The sequence below is a fragment of the Pipistrellus hanaki genome (genome assembly GCF_964339955.1).
Source record: "Pipistrellus hanaki genome assembly, chromosome: 2".
In the NCBI taxonomy this organism is placed as follows: domain Eukaryota; kingdom Metazoa; phylum Chordata; class Mammalia; order Chiroptera; family Vespertilionidae; genus Pipistrellus; species Pipistrellus hanaki.
In genome coordinates this window covers 172370770-172391539 of record NC_140504.1, presented here as the reverse complement: position 1 = coordinate 172391539, position 20770 = coordinate 172370770, and the positions used below count along the sequence as shown (strand labels likewise).

Here is a 20770-nt window from a genome sequence, read left to right as displayed (position 1 = left end):
GCTGAGGGGTGGAGCCCTGCAAGCCTCCAGTACACGCAGCGCCCAGCTGGGGGGCGGGGCTTCCTTCAGGGGCGGGGCTTCCGTCGGGCGGGGCGGGGCTGCCTGGGGGTGGGACTCGGGTCTCCGTGGCGGGTAGCAAGCCATCTGCTTAGGTCTGAGGAGGTGATGGCGGCACGCGTGTGGAAGCTACTGACCACACTGCTGGCCGTCGCCGCCGCCGCCGCCTCCCGAGCCCATGCCGAATCCGAAGCGGAGTGGGACATGTTGGCGCCGGATCTGCTCTTCTCCGAGGGGACCGCGGCCTACGCGCGCGGGGACTGGCCCGGGGTGGTGCTGAGCATGGAGCGGGCGCTGCGCTCGCGGGCCGCCCTGCGCGCCCTCCGCCTGCGCTGCCGCACCCGGTGCGCCGCCGACTTCCCGTGGGAGCTGGACTCCGAGTCGCCCCCGAGCCTGACGCAGGCCTCGGGCGCTGCCCTGCACGACCTGCGCTTCTTCGGGCGCCTGCTGCACCGCGCTGCCTGCCTGCGCCGCTGCCTGGGGCCGCCGGGCGCCCACTCGCTCAGCGAAGAGCTGGAGCTGGAGTTCCACAAGCGGAGTCCCTACAACTACCTGCAGGTCGCCTACTTCAAGGTGCAGATCTGTCCGCTGGCGGGAGTCCTTTTGGGGACTTAGTGGAAGGCGACCCGGGGGCACTTGGCGGGAGATGGAGAGGAGCGGGGAGTATCCGCAGAGAGGGAAGGAGGTCTCGGCCCGGGAACTCTCCTCAGACCCAGGGAGGGCAAGGACCCTGCTGGGAGACCTGCCTGGCCCGCTTCGCCTCATCAGATGGTAGCCCCAGAGGTCTAGCCTAGGATTAGGGCACCCATCAACCAAAACTTGGCCCCGTGTTTCCCCGACAGGCTTCCCAAAGGGAACTAAAGTGGCAGCTTGGGTTTCTCCTCCTGATTTCATTGTAGTTGTCCGAGTGAGAAGCCCGGACCTTTTTGCAACTGTCTTCCTTCCGGTTCGCTTTTCAGTGATGCTTTTCCTGCTGCCCGAGTGCCACAGCTTTCTCTCCAAGACCTGAGGTTGCCACGTCGCCAGTAGGGGCTGTCTGGCCCCGCCCTGTGGGGGACCCTCTGGCTAGCTGTCAGGTTTCCAAAGAAATGAGTAGTAGTTTTAGGAGTTCCAGAGTGCCTTACTCCAAGTATGTATGGATGTGGAGCGCTCCTGGCTTGCTTGATGATGGTGATGATGATGGTGATGATGATGATGATGATAGCCAGCACATGCTTTCAGGACTATTTTAAACACTTTGCGTTTAATTCATTTGCCCAGATCCTGGCAATATCCTGTAAGGTAGGGACTACTTATTAGCCCCATTTTATTGGGTGAAAAAAGAAGGGGCTGTGCTTCCTATCTGTTATGTCCATAGTTTGACAGACTTTCAATTCAACCTAAAGAGAGACTTAGAAAACCTTTGGAACCTCAGATTCCCACCTCTCCACAAATATGTTGTGTGCACAGTTCTGCTCCATTCCTCCTAGTTACTCAGGAGAGCACTGGGTTTGAAACCAAAACAGTTGTGCTATGTTTAGTCATGTCACTTAGCACTTTTTAAAAGTCTTTGACAAACATTTATTGAATACCAGTTCTTGTGCAAGTAACTAAAATGCTTGCTTTATAGTGTTTTTTTGTTTGTCTTGCATTGCTTTTAAGAATCACTATAGCCGAAACCGGTTTGGCTCAGTGGATAGAGCGTTGGCCTGCGGACTGAAAGGTTCCAGGTTCGATTCCGGTCAAGGGCATGCACGTTGGTTGCGGGCACATTCCCAGTAGGGGGTGTGCAAGAGGCAGCTAATTGATGATTCTCTCTCATTGATGTTTCTAGCTCTCTATCCCTCTCTCTTCCTCTCTGTAAAAAATCAATAAAATATATATATATTTTTAAAATCACTATAATGAGGGTTACTAAAATGATATGTATGTAGGGCTGTGGAAGCACAGAGGATGGAGATCTAGTTTTGTCTCAGAGAAATTAGAGAGACTTGAAAAAGAGAGGTGACATTTGAAGCTGATTCTGGATTTTGCTAGAGGAGAGCAGCCTCTTCCAGGTAGAGGGAGGCCAGACTGGGAAGAGAATTCTGTAGGCTTCAGGGAGCCAGCACCAGAATGGGTTTTAGAATGCCAACCCTGGAAGCCATGTGGATAAGCCTTGGGAGAAGGAGAAAGTGGTGGCAGGACGAACCATTCGGAGATGAGTGCAGTTGTTCACGTGAGAGAAGGAAACTGAAGGGCTGGGGGTGGAGTGAGGAGATGGGGAGAACAGAGAAAGCAGGAGCAATGCTGAAAGATGGAGAGAGAATAAATCCATAAAACGAATGGACTTAAGAGAATTTATTATTTTTTTTAATGAATTTTATTGATTTTTTACAGAGAGGAAGGGAGAGGGATAGAGAGTTAGAAACATCGATGTGAGATTTTCTTGAGCTCAGTCAGTACCTCTAAATCTTGAGACTACATTATTTGGGCAGTCAGTCTCCTATAGCGTTCCTTCTTATATGACCTTTGTTTTAAAATAGAATGTTTACACTGGGGAAGCATTACCTCCCGTAATTTGGGGATCCCCTAATCCCGATTTGGGAAATAACTGAAAATCTGCCCAGGGCCCTGTGCTTCTAATCTCTGGTGTGTAGTTCCTGCCATAGGTGTTTTCTGGGGTGGACAGGGGCGGGGGCACACGGAATGGAAGGCTCAGGAAGGCTGAGATTTCCTGTTTACTGTGGACTGCACACGTGGACACAGACCTTCAGGGCTTGGATGTGAGAAACATGTTCTTGTGCTTCATTCTTAGATAAACAAGTTGGAGAAAGCCGTAGCAGCAGCGCACACCTTCTTCGTGGGCAATCCTGAGCACATGGAGATGCGGCAGAACCTGGACTATTACCAGACCATGTCGGGGGTGAAGGAGGCTGACTTCAAGGATCTTGAGGCCAAACCTCATATGGTGAAAACTTTGTCTCCTTTCTTTTTATTACAGTGATACTTACTAGGGTTGTTTTCTTTCTTTCTTTTTTTCCTTTTTTTTTTTCTTTCTTGTTGCAAGATCCTTTTCTTTCTTTCTTTCTTTTTTTATTGTTTAAAGTATTACATATAGTAGTACATATATCTCCTTTTTTCCCCCATTGACCTTCCCCCAGCCTCCCCTATCCCTTGTCGTGCCCTCATCCCATCCGCCAGTGTCTGTGTCCATTGGTTGTGCTTATATGCATGCGTACAAGTCCTTTGGTTGATCTCTTCCCCCCCCTTCCCCAACACTCTTGGGTTGTTTTCTGACTGCAGAAGTAATGTATTTTCGTTGTATACCATTAGAAAATTGCACTGAAGTATGAAACAGGAACTTATCATTTATAGTACTGCCATCTTAGGAAAACCAGTAGTTGATAATTTGACCTATATTTTAAGTCTTCTGTATGTGATTTTAAAACATAATTTGATGTCATAGTCTGTGTGTATTTTTCATCATCCTTTTTGAACTAACATTGTATCGTGAGCCTTTTCTCATGTCTTCAAATTTTCTTGTAAAACACAATTTCAATGGCTGTATGATAGTCCATATCATGCATAGATTGTCTTTAATCTACTAGCCACAATTTTTTTTTATTATGAAGGTTTTGCTTTTAAAAGTAAACCGTGCACACCTAGTACATGATACAGCCATACACGGTTTTGGATTATACACCTACACACAGGTCTGGGGTTGTTTTTTTAGTGATTCTGTGACAAGTGAAAATGGCTGTTGTCCACAGGAATGGGAGCCTGTGTCCCACAGACAGCAAAAGCGGAGTCTGTAATCAGCTGCCTGCCGTGCCCAAGTCCCTCACTGCTGGGAAGATTGCTGTCATCGCCACAGACCACATTCTAACACTTAAGAATTCAATTTTTGCCGAAACCGGTTTGGCTCAGTGGTTGAGTGTCGGTCTGCGGACTGAAAGGTCCCGGGTTCGATTCCGGTCAAGGGCATGTACCTTAGTTGCAGGCACATCCCCGGTAGGGGGTGTGCAAGAGGCAGCTGGTTGATGTTTCTCTCTTATCACCGTTTCTAGCTCTCTAACTCTCTCCCTTCCTCTCTGTAAAAAATCAATAAAATAAAAAATAAAATAAAAAAGAATTCAATTTTTTTCATTAAACTTGTATTTTGAAAACTTTAGCCCAACAGAAAAGTGAAACAAATGAACCCCCACATCTTTCATCTAGATCTAGTTAAATGCTTTTACATTTCAAATGAAGCAAGTCAAGACCCTTTCCAAAAGGGCTTCCTTATATGGCGGCCACCCTTTCCATTCATAATCTGAGATGAGCGAGAAATGAGGACCCTCATGAAGATGGGGGAGGAGAGAGGGCTGTCTGACCTGCATTTGAGTGCTGCTTCCTCCCAGTAGGACCAGTTCCGGCTGGGGGTGCGCCTCTACTCAGAGGAGCAGCCGCTGGAAGCCGTGCCCCACCTGGAGGCGGCGCTGCAGCTGTACTTTGTGGCGGAGGAGGAGTGCCGGGCCCTCTGCGAAGGACCCTATGACTATGACGGCTACAACTACCTGGAGTACAACGCTGACCTCTTCCAGGCCATCACAGGTGCGCTGCCCAGAGCCCAGCTCCCACCCCACCCCAGCTCAGCCCCCACCCCACCCCAGCCCCAAGGACGGCGTGCTGACAACACACACACAGCATCTTCACTCTCATTTCTAAATCTCTTAAAGCTGGCAATCTGACTGACAGTTGCTTCCACTTGAAGTCGTTCATCTTAACGGGCATTTGAAACCTGAAGATTGACCTTATTCCTCCTCTTTGGTTCTTTTCAGATCATTACATCCAGGTCCTCAGCTGCAAGCAGAACTGTGTCACGGAGCTGGCTTCCCACCCAAGTCGAGAGAAGCCCTTCGAAGACTTCCTCCCGTCGCATTATAATTACCTGCAGTTTGCCTACTATAACAGTAAGGCCGGCTTTCCTCCTCGCTGCTTTTAAATCAGAAGCCAAAAGCAAGGCAGGCAGGGCTTGTGTCTGCTGTGCTTCACCTCATTTGGCTTCTCTCTGGCTCCGGAAGACACCCTGCCAGGTGATCCCTGGGTGCTTTGTCACAGGCCACAACCAAGGAAGCCCATGCCACCTGGGAGAGGGAGGCTAGGACTCCCTCTCATCCCTCCTCCGACATTTATCATCTAATTTTGCAACTGAACTGTTACAGCATGGCTAGGACAACCAGCTCATAGGACATTCCTCAGCCCTCCCCCTTGTATAGCACTGATGCTCTGGGGCAGGTGTGTGATTGTGTGTGTGTGTGTGTGTCTGTCTGTCGATATTATCCAGAGAAACAAGTCAGCAGATCTTTACTGAGTTCCTACTATATGCTAAGCATTATAGCATATTCATGAGTATGTATGTGATGTTTATAGTTCAACTATAAATAACCCATACCAACAAAGAGGCAATATGCTATTTTAATGTTCCCCTCTCTTCTGAAAAGGGAAAAGAAGGTAGGAAGACAGGAATAGTCCTGGAATTGGTCTAATTTGGGGGCCAGCATTTGAATTACTTGTGAATTTTTTTTAAATGTGGACACAGAGGATTCAAATTCTTTTTGTTTCAATATTATTCTTCTATGTCTCCCCCCCAAATCTGTGCTAAGAATGAACACTGGTGGCTCCTGGCGCCCAGAATTAGACCTTTCTCAGCCACTTTTCTTTCCCCTCGCAGTTGGGAATTATACACAGGCTATTGAATGTGCGAAGACCTACCTCCTCTTCTTCCCTAGCGACGAGGTGATGAACCAGAATCTGGCCTACTATACCGCCATGCTTGGAGAAGAGCAAGCCAGGTCCATTGGCCCCCGAGAGGTGAGGAACGTTCCAGCTGAACCCAGACCAGAGGGCGGGGCGGGGTGGAGGAGGGGAGCTGGCACTGCTTGTGTGCGGTGGGGACGGGGGGCCTGGGCGGCTGGGAGTGCATTGAGCGCTTGTCACTGAGAGAATAAGGGAGTAGAGAAAGCATGGAGAAGCTGCTGGAGCCCTAACCAGCATAATAAATTAGCGTGATCGGGGCCCAGAGGCATGTTCTCTGAGTTGGCAAAGAAAAGCGGAAGTGCCAAGCAGCACGCCTTTCCCCTATTTGGCACCCCTACTTTGAGATTTGATACCACTTGGCCAAGATTTGTCATTTTTAACATCATGCTCTTTTTTTTTTTTTTTTTTTTTTAATTATTGGTTTATATATTTTTTTTTTAATAAATTTTTATTGTTCATATTAATACAAGTGTTCCTTTCCCCCCCCCTTCCCACCCCACCCTCTGCCCTTTCCCCACTCCCCATTGTCCTCATCCATAGGTGCACAGTTTATGTTCAGTCTCTTCCCACATTCCCCTCTTCCCTTTTCCCCAAGAATCATCAGTTCACTCCCCTTCCATACCTCTGATTCTATTATATTCAACAGTTAATATTGTTCATCAGATTTTTTTTTTAATTTCCTTGGTTTTTAGATTCACTTGTTGATAGTTACGTATTTGTTGTTCATAATTTTTATCTTTGTTTACTTTCTCTTCTGAAAGAACCCCCTTCAGCAATTCATATAATTCTGGTTTGGTGGTGATGAACTCCTTTAGCTTTTTTTTATTAGTGAAGCTCTTTATCTGACCTTCGATTCTGAGTGATAGCTTTGCTGGGTAGAGTAATTTTGGCTGTAGGTTCTTGCTATTCATCACCTTGAATATTTCTTGCCATTCCCGTCTGGCCTGCATGGTTTCTGTTGAGAAATCAGCTGACAATCGTATAGGTGCTCCTTTATAGGTAACCACCTGCTTAGCTCTTGCTGCTTTTAATATTCTCTCTTTGTCCTTTGCTCTTGGAATCTTAATTATGATTTGTCTTGGTGTGGTCCTCTTTGGATTCCTCTTATTTGGAGTTCTGTGTGCTTCCTGGACTTGTAAGTCCAATTCTTTCCCCAGGTGGGGGAAGTTTTCTGTCACTATTTCTTTCAGTATGTTTTCGATATCTTGCTCTCTCTCATCTTCTGGGACCCCCATGATTCTGATGTTGGATCGTTTGAAGTTGTCCCAGAGGTTTCTTACATTATCTTCAATTTTCTGGATTCTCTTGCCTTCTAGCTTCTGCAGAGGAGTGTCTTCTGGCTCTTTATGTTCCAAATCTTTGACTTGATTCTTGCGATCTTCTATTCTGTTTTTAGGACTCTGTAGAATATTTTTTATTTCAGACAATGTATTCTTTATTTCTTGTTGATCCCTTAGCATTTCTTGTTGATCCCTTTTCATATCCTCATAGGTCTCATTTATTTTATCGGCCTTTTCTAGGAGTCTCTTGAAAAACCCTATAAGTGTGGTTTTGAACTCTATATCCAGTCGCTTTTTGTCCTCCATTTCTTTCGTTTGTGATCTATTTGGTTTAGGCATTTTCGCAGGCAGCTTTCCTGATGGGGGCGGAGTTTCAGGGTGGAGCCTACAGCCTTGGCTTCCGTCAGCCCCGCCCTATGCGACTCCTGAGACTCAGGGTCCTTCAGTACTTGTTGCAAGCGCCTCTGAGAGAAAGGTGCCCTCGATTTTCGCCTGCTACCAAACAGTGTAAGCTCTCCCGCAATGGGCCCGAAACTGGGGTTCAGTTCAGTTGGAAGTGGAGTTGGAGGTGGCGTTCAGAGCAGTCTGGAGCCTGTCTCCTTCCCGCCAGGGCAGTCCTACGGCACAGCCGGCCGGCCCTTCTCTGCGCGCTGTGTGCGCGCCTCTGGGACCTCCTTTCGCTGCTTCCCCGAGTACCGCCTTACAGCCCAGCTCCCTCTGGATGAGCCTGGGTCCCTGGGGTCTGGCCTAGAACGGGGGTTCAGAGCAGTCGGGGGCCCAGCACAGTCGGAGTTTTATCTCCTTTCCGCTAGGGAACGCCCGCCAGGCACTCGGCCTCCCTCCTCTCCGGCTCCGTCCTCTCCGCGCGCGCCGCGTGTCTCCGTACCTTAGGCTTTTACAGCTCCTCCGCACTTCCTTCTGGTTTTCTCCTTGCTTCTCGTTGTAGAATTTCCAGTCAGTTGACTTTCCTGTAGTTCTGGGTAATGTCCATTTTATATTTTAGTTGTATTTTATTGAAATTGTTGCGTGCGGCTGCGGCTAGGTGCCTACCCGAGCAGCCATCTTGGATTCTCCCCATCATGCTCTTTTTTTCACTCACAAGCTTTCTGTCTCCAGTTTCCTCCCCATCCCTTCTTTCTGCCATTGTCTGATCTCTCCCTCTTTCAACATTATTTTCCATCTCCCTCCAAAACAAGGAGAAAAAATCTGTGTAATGCAGTGACCAAAATGAAATGCCCTGAAATGTTAGCAATGGTTATTTCTGGGTAGTGAGATTATGGGTGATTTTTTTATTTTGCTTATTTTTGTCTTCTAAATTCCCTGCAGCGAATGGGTATTATATTTATAACTCAAAACACGAAAAATTTGCTGTTTTTAAATTACTGAATTTGATACTATAAACCTTGATATTTATGTATATGCCTTGCAGAGAACCTGGACCCTTTCCTTCCTGAACCCAGAGCAATGAGATGGTTAGGTTTTTTGGTTGTTTTTTTTAAAAAATATATTTTGATTGATTTCAGAGAGGAAGGGAGAGGGAGAGACAGATTGAAACATCAATGACGAGAGAGAATCATTGATTGGCTGCTTCTTGCACACCCCCCACTGGGGATCGAGCTCCTAACCCAGGCATGTGCCCTTGATCGGAATTGAACCTGGAACCCTTCAGTCCACAGGCCGATGCTCTATCCACTGAGCCAAACTAGCTAGGGCCAATGAGGTGGATTTGAAGTCACTAGTCTGTACTCAAATCCTCCCTCCTCCACTTACTAGCCACGTCATCTTCAGTACATCATGGAGATCATAGGCACTCTGCATTGCCCTCTGCGTCTGTTTCTCCCTCTGTAAAACGGGATTATGGCTCTTCTCTGCCTTCAGCACAGAATGAGTATGAGATAGTGAGCTGACAAGTGTGTACAAAGTATTGTGTGGACAGGTAGCATGGCGGGGATCTTGTGCTGGAACACAGGTAGCAGGTGGCCAGTTTCTTCACCTCCAAACTCAGCCACCTCCTGAAACGGGTGTCTTATCACCGTGGCCTTCAGTCACCTGTGTCCTGCTGCCTCTCCCACCCCGTCTACAGTGTGTGTAAAAACGGCTATGACTTTGTACCAGTTTTTCACTTTGTCAAAAAAGAGTAAATAGCTACAGTTTCTCTAGAGGCCACTCAGGTATTTATACAGCACATGTATTGGAGAAATACAGCGGGGGAGAAAGCAGGCACACGCCTGCACTGCTGGTGGGACTGTAAATGGGACTGTTCTTTTAGCCGGCAGTGGGGCTGCAGAGATTCACCGTGCAGCTGTACTGAACAGGCGTGCACAGCTAAGTAGGCACAGATGTGCACCAGAACATTCCTGCTAGATGCAAAAGCTGGAAGCAGGCTGACTGCCATCAATTTGGAGACTGATTAAATAAATTATGATACATCATTCAGTGGCCTACAAGACTATCGTATTGCATGAACAGACAGCTGTTCACAAATATGAAATTGTCTCCATGATATGATCTTAAATAAAGAAAAAAAATTAAATATCTAAAATAAATAAATATATTAAATCCTATTTGTCTTTTTAAAATACATATATATGCTTTAAATTTTAAATTGTAATCTTTCTGATAAAAAACTATTCATCGGGATTACCCCTGAGGCATGGGCCCACAGGTTCAGGGTGGGAGGGAGACTGATGTTTCTTTTCATGGTTGTTGATACTCTGTGGATTTCTTTTAGTTATAAATGTATTGTTCTCATGTCTTTTTCAGTGCCATCTAAAACACACCTTAGGGCATTGATGGTACCGAAAGACATGTAATCCAAAGTTTGTAGAACTCTAGTGTCTATATAATAGTGATAGTGAGGACAAGCTCTAGTGGAAGCAGGGAGGAAAAGCAGTCATCTGGAGGGCAGGGAGTGCTTCACAAAAGTGCTGTTGACATTTGGTTTAAAAAAAACTCAAGTCAGTGAGCCCTGGCTGGTTTGGCTCAGTGGATAGAGCGTCAGCCTGCAGACTGAAGGGTCCCGGGTTCAATTCTAGTAAAGGGCACATGCTGGGATTTCAGGCTCAATCCCCAGTAGGGAGCATGAAGGAGGCAGCAGATCAATGATTCTCTCATCGTTGATGTTTCTATCTCTCTCTCCTCCCTTCCTCTCTGAAATAAAAAAATACATATTTTAAAAATAATAATAATAGCCAAAACTGGTTTGGCTCAGTGGATAGAGCGTCAGCCTGCGGACTGAAAGGTCCCAGGTCCAATTCCGGTCAAGGGCATGTACCTTGGTTGTGGGCACATTCCCAGTAGTGGGTGTGCAAGAGGTGGCTGATTGATGTTTCTCTCATGGATGTTTCTAACTATCCCTCTCTCTTCCTCTCTGTAAAAAATCAATAAAATATATTTTTTAAATAAATAATAATAATAATAATAATAAAAAACTCAGTGAGCTCTGGCTGGTTTGGCTCAGTGGATAAAGCGTCAGCCTGCTGACTGAAAGGTCCGGGTTCGATTCCAGTCAAGGGCACATGTCTGGGTTTCAGGCTCAATCCCCAGTAGGGGACGTGCAGGAGGAAGCCAATCAATGATTCTCTCTCATCATTGATGTTTCTATCTTTCCCTCTCCCTTCCTCTCTGAAATCAATAAATATATATATATTTAAAAACAGTAAGTGAACGAGGCAGGAAAGGTCCTTTCAGACAGAAAACAGCACGTGCAAACAACATGGACAATTGTCCCGTATTAATGAAAGGTGGTAATGGAGAATTACCAGAGATGAGGCCGGGGAGGGTCAGGTTTTAAGGCGTCTTAAGTGCCCGACCAGGACCTTGGACTCTGTTCCACGAGATAGTGGTTTTAAGCAGTAGCCTGACAGGATGTGACTGAATGACTCAGAATGGGAAAGTGCTGGAAGCAGGAGACCAGCTGGAAGCTATTGTGGGGGTGCAGAGGGGAGTCAAGAGGCCTGAGTGAGTGGCTACCAGAGGGGAACTGACTAGGTGGCAGAATGTGGGGGGTGTCTTCACTCCTCCCTCCTCTTCCTATCTAATTAGGCAGCAAGTTCCAGCTTGGGAGACACACCACGGTGCTGTTCACCTAACTCAGGGACACACGGATGCTGTCCTCTGCCGGGACGCCAGCCGGGGAGCTCATGTTTCCTCTGGTCACTGGGAGAAGGAAGTGGATGAAGTGGTAGTAACAGCCTTCCCATTCTGGTGGTTGTGGCGCTCGCTATTGAAAATCACCACCTTTCAAATGCGTGTGGCATCTTATAGCTTACAGAATTCTTTCACGGCTTTTATTTCCTTTGATTCTCTAACTCAGTGAGGGTGGGATCACCAGCCTACCCTGAAAAAAAAAAACACCAAGGTTCTTCCTAGCTTTGGAACCCTGAGATCTCCAATAGAAATAGTCCTTCTCTGGCCATCCCCTCCCTCAGGGAGAGGCTCACCTTGCAGTTGTCCTCTTTGGCCACTAGATGGTGATCATCTGGATTTGAGGTGGCACTTCTAGTCTCTGTCTTCCTTTTTTCCTTTTATTTATTTCTTTTTTTTTTCCTTTATGGCCATATTAGTGAGTCTGGAGTAGAGAGGGGAAAAAGCTCATATGGTCAAACTACCATTTTTAACTAGAACGCCCCTTCTGGGAAGAAGGTGACGAGCAATTGTTGAGCCAAGCACTGTGCTGGGTGCCTTCCACCCATCATCTCAATCATCTCCGCCAGCCTGTGAGGTAGGCGCTGTTCTTTCCCTTTGAGAGATGAGGACATGTCGGCACCAGGAGGTGAGTTAACTCGCACAGTGGCGAATGGCTGGTGGTGCTGACCGAAACCTGTCTCCTTGTTTTATCCCAGTGCTGGCTCGGTTCCTGACACAGTGGACTGGTGTGGAATGAATACATGGTGGGAGGGGGATCTGCTCCCCAGCAGCCTCAGACAACTCTTGGGAGGGTTAGATGAGATAATATATCTAGCTGGTATCCAGCACTTGATAAAGGACGCCAACCACTCACATTCTGCAGGAGGAAATCCCCGCCTTCCTCTCGGGTGAATACAGTAGTGGATGGTACAGGACTCATTGGCACCGTTAACTTTTCCTTACTGCCCTCATCTTTTATCTCAATGACGATGTCTTCTTTTTCTTTTCCTTCCTTCCGCTGCATGGAGACTAGCAGGGCACCTAGGGAAAGATGTGACCCGGAAGGTACTTAGTCTCCCTGCCCTGGGTAAGCCCTACTGTGCGCACTTGTGGGAGGGCCAGATGCCAGGCCCGCTGCTCTTGCTGCAGCTGCCATCTCCAGGGAGGGGCATGGTCTGTCCCCAGTCTGAGGGGAGGCAGTGGTGTAATGAAAAGCACCTGGGCTTTAGGATTGGAAAGACCAAGGTTTGAAGGCAGGTCCCTGCTCTCCCATTCCCTAAAGCAGGGGTCCTCAAACTTTTTAAAGTGGGGGCCAGATCACGGTCCCTCAGAGAGCTGGAGGGCCGGACTATATGAACTACTAATTCCTACTGTAACACCTCGGCTGCGCTCACTGCCCAAAAAACCTGGCGGGCCGGATCAGACTCCTCTGCGGGCCGCATGTGGCCCGCGGGCCGTAGTTTGAAGACCCCTGCCCTAAAGTGTCCCCTAAAATAAAAGTCTTCTATCCCCCTGCTTCTCGGAGTCTTCATCCGTAGAATGAGGATAGTAGTACCGATCTCAAAGGTGGCTAGAAGGATGCAGGGAGTAGCAATCCGGTTACTCGCTTCCCGAGGTTTCCTTTCTGAGCACCACGCTGCAGAAATCAAGAAGGAACTCTCCTTTGAGAAGCATTTTCACATCTCCAGAGAATCATCAGATTTTCTGCCTTGGAGATTAATGGGGATTTCGGGGGAAGAAGGGGGCTTTTGCCCTTCAAGGGAAGCCTGGTTATGCCGCCCTCAGAGGTTCTTCCTGAGCCGGGCAGGAGGAGCCTGTGAGCACAGCGGTGAGACTTGGTCGCAGACCAGGGAACTGACACGCTAGTGATGGAGAGGAGCCTCGGTTCACCGCGGGAGTGACGTGTAGAAAGCCCGGGGCACCCCGAGCGCTAACGCACAGGGCCACGTTCCAGGACTTTCCTCTGCTTTGTTCCTCAGAGCGCCCAGGAGTACCGACAGCGAAGCCTGCTGGAGAAAGAACTGCTTTTCTTTGCTTACGATGTGTTTGGAATCCCCTTTGTTGATCCGGTGAGCCAGGGCACAGGAGCTGGGGGGATGGGGAGTGAGGGAGGAAGGGAGGCGGGTAAGTGGTGTGCTGTGTGACTCCAGGGAGGGAGCCAAACATGGGATCTTGAAACCCATGGATGAGAGACAGAAAACGACAAAGGGGAATTCTGGGCAGCTAGCCAGAGGCGACTAGAGTTCATAGACCTCTCCCTTCATCTCCTGGGGCCACAAAGGTGATAAGGAGGCTTCTCCTGTAGACCCTGTTCTGTGCATCAAGACCTGGAAGCTTAAGTAGGTCACCCTGCACTGTTCATTTTTCCTGGCCTGCCTTAGGACTCGTGGACTCCAGAAGAGGTGATTCCCAAGAGATTGCAAGAGAAACAGAAGTGAGGACCTTGAAGAACTGCATGCTTGGATCGGTCTGATGAAGCACTGAGGCTTCTGAGCCCAGGCAGATGTGAACTCCCGGCAAGGGGTGGGCAGGTCCAGTCTGGGAAGTTGAGGTGGGAGCCGGGGCCAGACCCAGAATCCAGTCCTCAGAGCAGCTGTGCTCACAGGTCAGAACGGGAAACAGCCGCCCGCATCTCCCAGGAGATTGGAAACCTGATGAAGGAGATTGAGACGCTTGTGGAAGAGAAGACCAAGGAGTCGCTGGATGTGAGCAGGCTGACCCGGGAAGGTGAGAGCACAGAGCTCAGGGACCTGCGGCTGTCGGGGCGGCAGCAAGGCAGCTGCCCCGCACTAGCGGGATGTGCCCCGGATGTGCCACGCCCACGGGGAGCCAGCCTCAGGAGCTAAGCTGTCGTGGGCCAGGCCTCACCTTGCCTCGTGTCCCTCCTAACTCACCCACAGGACTTCCATCTGGGAAGGGCACTGAGAATTGGCTTTTGTGAAAGAAATTAGACTCTTGTCACAGTGACACTAGTTTAGGAAGTATTCAAAGGGCAAAACTTACCCTGTTTCACTAATTCTAATCTGTTTTCTCCCAAAGTCCTCCATGTATCCTGTCACCAAGCCTCAGAAACTGCAGGTGACCTCTGGTTCTCCCCTCCTTCTCCCCAGGCCATCCCCTCCAGCCTCCAGGAAGGCCTGCCCATGACTCTGCTGTTTCTCCTTTCAGCCCAGCCTGTTTCTTTCCCCACTGCCGCAGCCCTGCTTCAGGCCCAGCGCCGCCTGTCTGCCCTCGTCTGCCCTCTTCCTGTCTGTCCTTGCATTTCCACACCAGGCTCAGCTCAGTCTTCCAAACACAGGGAGTCTGACCTTTAACCATATGCTCTTCTCCCCTCCCACCTGGACCGCTCCTGTTCCTGGAGCCTCTCTTTGCCCACAAATCTTTGTTCATGCCCATCCTCCTAAGTTACTTCCTCTCGTCTCTGCCTGTGAGGCGTCTCAGGTACACCCTGCAAAGCCCCCCAGCGAATCGGGGCCCCCTCCCTCTTTCTGTTAGAATTCTTTGTATTTCCACAAGGTCTGTCTTATGCTGGTTATTTGCGCAATTGTTGAAACAGGTGCTGTCTTCAGGAGTGAACCCCTTTCCTTGCCTAGCACGCTGTGGTCTCAGTAAATAGATGGAGTTGGATTGAGTCTCTAGACTGTTCCCAGCACAGAGAGACTCCTGAGAAATAGGAGAAGCATTGGCCTTTGCTCTAGGAAAAGTGATTAATTTAACAAGAATGTGAGAAGAATGTGTCCGGATTTCCTTTGTTTTCTAAGTGCTTTCAGTGGTATTTGTCTTGCTTCTCTTCACTCCCCAGGAGATGGGGTGGGCAGATTGTAAGATCCTCATCCTATGTAATAAAAAGGCTAATATGCAAATTAACCCTAAAGGCGGAATGACCGGGAACGACTGGTCACTGTGATGCACACTGACCACCAGGGGGCAGACACTCAATGCAGGAGCTGCCCCCTGGTGGTCAGTGCACTCCCACAGGGGAGGCTCCACTCAGCCACAACCCGGGCTAACAGCAGGAGCACAGCAGCGGTGGCAGGAGCCTCTTTCTCCTCCTTGGCAGCACTAAGGATGTTAGGCCCGCTGAGGGCTCCCAGGCTGTCAGAGGGATGTCTGACTGCCAGGTTAGGCCCGTTTCCCCAGGGAGCAGCCTAAGCCGCCAGGTGGACATCCCCCGAGGGGTCCGGACTGCAAGAGGGTGCAGGCTGGGCTGAGGGACCCCCACCCCCAAGTCTACGAATTTTTGTGCACCAGGCCTTTAGTATTAAATAAATGATGGGGATGATAATGTAGCTAAACTTTGGAGCATATACTTTGTGCCAAGTATTATGCTAAGGATTTGATTTGTATTTTTATTTATATCAAACAGATATCACATGCGGTAGATGCCACTTTACAGATGAGAAAATTAAGACTCGGGGAGGTTAAGTACCTCGCCAGTGTCACTCAGCTCATTAATGCAGGAGTCAAACCCAGTTCTTTCTGATTCAGGAGCTCGTTTTAAGAATGTAAAGGCCACCGAAACCGGTTTGGCTCAGTGGATAGAGCGTCGGTCTGTGGACTGAAAGGTCCCAGGTTCGATTCCCGTTGGAGGCATGTACATTGGTTACGGGCACATCCCCAGTAGGGGGTGTGCAGGAGGCAGCTAGTCGATGTTTCTCTCTCATCGACGTTTGTAGCTCTCTATCTCTCTCCCTTCCTCTCTGTAAAAAATCAATAAAGTATATTTTAAAAAAAAGAATGTAAAGGCCTAAAGAGCCAGCAGCTGGTCAGGAGTAGAGCTAGGACCAGGACTTGGATCTCCCGTCTCCCAGCTCCAAGTTCTATTCTTTGGACCACCCTACCTTTGGAAGTGACCAAATGAGAGATTTTTCTGGTGAACAGGAAACAACTGGAATTTCTGTTCTTGACAGGGAAGCAGTATCCAACGAAGTCTCTGGACAGAGTGGCTGCTGGATTCAGTCTCGTCATTGCTTTGCAGGTGGCCCCCTGCTCTATGAAGGCATCCATCTCACCATGAACTCCAAAGTCCTGAACGGCTCCCAGCGGGTAGTGATGGACGGCGTGATCTCTGACGATGAGTGCCGGGAGCTGCAGAGGCTGACCAACGTGAGGGACCCGTGACCACACCTCCCCCCCAGAGCCCGGCTTCCCCACTCCGGGCCCCGAGGCCGGGGCCTGAGAAGAGGTGGTCACTGCCCTGGCTGACGCCCCTGTCTTTGGACTTGTAGGCAGCAGCCACATCAGGCGACGGCTACCGGGGCCAAACCTCCCCACACACCCCCAACGAGAAGTTCTATGGCGTCACTGTCTTCAAAGCCCTCAAGGTAGAGGCAGTGCTCGGGGTTCGAGAGTGAGGGGCGGGGGAGAGAGGCCAGGTTTGGAGCAGGAACTGGGGATGGTGGTAGAAAAAGTTAAAGATGTCTGCCTGGCCACATTAAATTAAGCTGAATGAGTTTTGGCTGTTAGACCAAGAGTAATAAAATGAGGCAAGCAAGATAAGACCAATATCCAAAACTGTGAGTGCTTTCTGAAGAATGGTTATCTCCAGGGGCCCGCCCTTGTGCATGATGTGCACAGGTTGTTCTTTTTTTAAAATATATTTTATTGATTTTTAACAGAGGAAGGGAGAGGGATAGAGAGTTAGAAACATCGATGAGAGAGAATCATCGATCAGCTGCCTCCTGCACACCCCCTACTGGGGGATGTGCCCGCAACCAAGGTACATGCCCTTGACAGGAATCGAACCTGGGACCTTTCAGTCCGCAGACCGACACTCTATCCACTGAGCCAAGCCAGTCTCGGCACAGGTTGTTCTTAAAGAGAAGCATGAGGGCGAGGGAAAGCGGAAGACGTCGGGGTGTTGTGGGTGGGAAGCAGAGAGGCTGCTCCTCTGATACAGGGATGAGGAGCCCGGGCCTCGGGTCCCTGTTGGCCCACACGGGGCGTTCAGGGCAGCTGACCGCCGGTCTCCTTGGCAGCTGGGACAGGAAGGGAAAGTGCCCCTGCAGAGCGCCCACCTGTACTACAACGTGACGGAGAAAGTGCGGCGCGTCATGGAGTCCTACTTCCGCCTGGACACCCCCCTCTACTTCTCCTACTCCCACCTGGTGTGCCGCACCGCCATCGAAGGTGGGCCTCCCGCACCCGCAGCCTTCGCCGAGCAGTCATTCCGCCCGGGCGGTCAGGCGGGCTTCCTGGAGGAGGTGGAGCGCACAGGGTTGTTCAAGCCAGAGAGAACAGGATGTGCAAAGGGGCACTGAGCACCCTGGCAGCTGGGGGAACTAAGAAAGCTGCCGTTCTGGAGAGTGAGGTTAAGGCGGAGCAATCAGCTCAGGCTGGTGAGGTCCTCAGACGCCAAATTATGGGGAACTACAGGAGTTTGGTTAGGCCAGTGATTCTCAGTGATGGCATTGGGCACACATGTGACTCTGTCCTGACCCCGGGCTGACAGAGCTCAGCTGGAGACCCGCTTGTTCACTGGGTGTTCCCAAGACCCAGACCCATTTTGGGAAGCACCTCCCCCGCCCCCCAAAGCCAGCGGGAGAGCCGTGACACCTCCTGAGGCACTCAGCGCTAACACCTGTTCCTTGGGTCCCAGAGTCACAGGCTGAGAGGAAGGACAGTAGCCACCCTGTCCACGTGGACAACTGCATCCTGAACGCCGAGGCCCTCGTGTGCATCAAGGAGCCCCCTGCCTACACCTTCCGGGACTACAGGTGCCAGCTCGCCCTCGAGCCCCCACCCTGGTGCCCTGCTCTTTGCCCCTCCCCCAGCAGCTACCCATGCACACAGGTTCCCAGTCCAGTCCCTTGTCCCCAGGCCCTCCTGATAGGAGGCCAGGCAGCAAGGGGATCTTTGCCGTGTGGTGTGATAAGGACAGGAAGGTGGGCTTGGTGCAGAAGTCCCCCCGAGAAGGGCCTGGTGGACTCTCTGGGGCGAGGAGGTCGGGGTGGGAAGGTTGGAGTCATTTGTGAGGCTTCCAAGAAGGCTCTAGAAGGCTTTCTTCCCATGAGAGGCCCGTCTAGCTGCTGGCTGAGAGCACTCGGAGGTGAAGGCACCGGGCCTGTGGGTTGTCTGGGGAGCGGGAGGAGGAGGAAGTCTGTGTTGAGATTCTCTCTGCCTTTCCCAGTGCCATTCTGTACCTAAATGGAGACTTCGATGGAGGAAACTTTTATTTCACCGAACTGGATGCCAAGACCGTAACAGTGAGTGTGTCCTGGTCCCCATCCCGGAGAGACAGAAGCCCTCAGAGTGCAGCGCCGAGCGGCCACCTGGTCTTCTGGTGGCAGCGCTCCCCTCCCCCGACCAGGGGCTTTGCTGTGCTGCTCGCTCCCCTGGCCGCCTCTGCTCTTCAGCCTGGTCTTTGGGAAGCCAGGCCGAGGAGCCACCCTCACACTAGACACTCATGACCCCCTGTCCCTTCCCAAGGCAGGCCACAGCCTGTCCTGTGTTCCCTCTGTGCCCTTCAGGCCGAGGTGCAGCCCCAGTGCGGAAGGGCTGTGGGATTTTCCTCGGGCACCGAAAACCCACACGGAGTGAAGGCCGTCACCAGGGGGCAGCGCTGTGCCATCGCCCTGTGGTTCACTTTGGACGCCAGACACAGCGAGCGGGTGAGGGCAGCTGGTGCCGCGATGCCCTGGAAGGGCCCTTGTTCTCCTCCGCCTCCCCCAGTCCCCTTGCCGGCGGCTTAGACGTGGAAGGTGCACTGTGCCATCCTGCTCACTGCCTCATCCTCCCTGGCCCTCTTCCCTGCTTGTACGGGGCTCCCGGGAGGGGGACGATGGGGGCTGGCCCTGGTTCTCGGTTCCTCTTTGCGCACCACCTCAGCCGGCTTTGCCCGGAGAGCAGGGCCTGTTGGGAAGGAGGTGAGCTCGGAGGCCACTGAGGAGGTAGCGCTTGCGCAGCGGGGAGCGCCTGGCCCAGAGGCCTCCCTGAGCAGCAGGTCTGTCCTTGCAGGACAGGGTCCAGGCCGATGACCTGGTGAAGATGCTCTTCAGCCCAGAGGAGATGGACCTCCCCCAGGAGCAGCCCCAGGAAGCGCAGCAGGGGCCCCCGCAGGCTGCAGAGGAACCTGCCTCCAGCACTGAGCCAGGGCCCAAGGACGAGCTCTGACCGTGCCCAGCTCCCCATGGACTGGGGATGAGACCCGCCGTGGGAAACTGGCCTGCGGCCTGGACCGGCTGGCCGCCAGGACCACAGAGCAGTGGGCACTTACCTCTGCTGCCCAGCGAGAGGACCCGGCTCACAGCCGCCCGCACGGTGCTACTGCTCCTGGAGTGGACATGCAGGACGGCCTGCTACCCTGGACGTGGCTGAGGCTCAGGACGCGGGCTCAGAGCCACCACGGGTGCCTGCTCAGGCAGCCGCGTGGCAGTGATACAGTATTTAAGTGTCTGTGTAGACAACCAAAGAATAAATGATTCGTGTTTTTTTACCCAGTAGTTTGTTCAGAGAATAGAAACATGCCCACCTGTCTGAGAGGTCACCCTGGGTGAAATAGCTCTGGGCAGGCACAGGCACAGGCACAGTGGGAAGAGGCCAGGCCCAGCACCCTGCTTAGCCACTTCCTGTGCAGCTCAGGCCAGAACTTAACCTTGGGGACCTCGGAGTTGTCAGCCTCGGTCCCCACTCTGCCCAGCGGGGGCAGTACCAGGTACGGCAGCGCTCGGTGAGCTGGAATGTGCCGGATGAATGGAGGGATTACCGTTAATCCCGCTCTGCGAGGAGCAGCGGTCAGCAGTGAGGGGCACGCTGGCCCCCTGTGGGTCCTGCTGTGCTGCCGGCCTCTGCCCCGAACCACAGGGCCTCAGGGCAGGACACACACCCCAGGAGACCGAGGAGAGGAACTGGAGACTCAGCCCCTCTGGCCCGGCCCGGCCCCCTCCTGGGTGGAGATGCCGCGGGCAGTGAGTTTGGGAGCCCGCACTTGGTGCTCACTGATTCACTCAGCCAGTGAACAGCCCAGAGCCAATCAACAGCAACCTGGGCTTACAGTCCTGGGAATATGGTAGCAAACCAAAACGTCCCTGCCCTCTGCTTACCTTTCAGTAGGCAGGCAGGGAAGGGATGTGTGTGTGTGTGTGTGTGTGTGTGTGTGTGTGTGTGGTCCTTTGAGACAGAGAAGAGAGCACTCGGGCCCTGAGGAGGGAGGAGCGGCCAGGAGCACCGTGGCAACACAGAGTGGGCCGGAAGGAGGGCAGCATGAAGTCGGAATCTCAGGGCCTTGTGGGCCTTCGCAAGCACAGGGGTTTGACTCAGTGAGACCTGAGCCCTCGCAGGGTTTTGAGCAGAGGAGTGACGGCGTGGACTTATTTTAAAAGTTAGGTGACCAGACGTCCCACTTTTGGCGGGACAGTCCCAATTTTTAACAATTTGTCCCGTGTCCCACTGTGTTTTAAAAAAGTCCCGATTTTTTCCCAAAAATCGGGACTTTTTTAAAATGCCGTGGGACAAATTGTTAAAAATTGGGACTGTCCCGCCAAAAGCAGGACGGACATCTGGTCACCTTATTTAAAAGGCCTCAGGGAGAATGTGTATGGAGAGTG

At 51.2% G+C, this 20770-nt stretch overlaps 1 protein-coding gene across 1 annotated transcript; it reads left to right on the top strand.

The window, feature by feature from the left end:
* The first annotated feature begins 106 nt into the window (after window positions 1-106).
* On the top strand, window positions 107-19659 carry P3H1 (prolyl 3-hydroxylase 1). The gene is made up of 15 exons (XM_084874523.1): window positions 107-630; window positions 2834-2986; window positions 4422-4611; window positions 4839-4970; window positions 5732-5871; window positions 13205-13294; window positions 13607-13659; window positions 13831-13952; window positions 16204-16331; window positions 16454-16549; window positions 17204-17354; window positions 17824-17941; window positions 18355-18430; window positions 18695-18835; window positions 19182-19659. Exons 1-15 carry the CDS (start codon window positions 166-168, stop codon window positions 19335-19337), a joined length of 2211 nt encoding a protein of 736 aa, XP_084730649.1. The 5' UTR covers window positions 107-165; the 3' UTR covers window positions 19338-19659.
* The last annotated feature ends 1111 nt before the right edge of the window (window positions 19660-20770 follow it).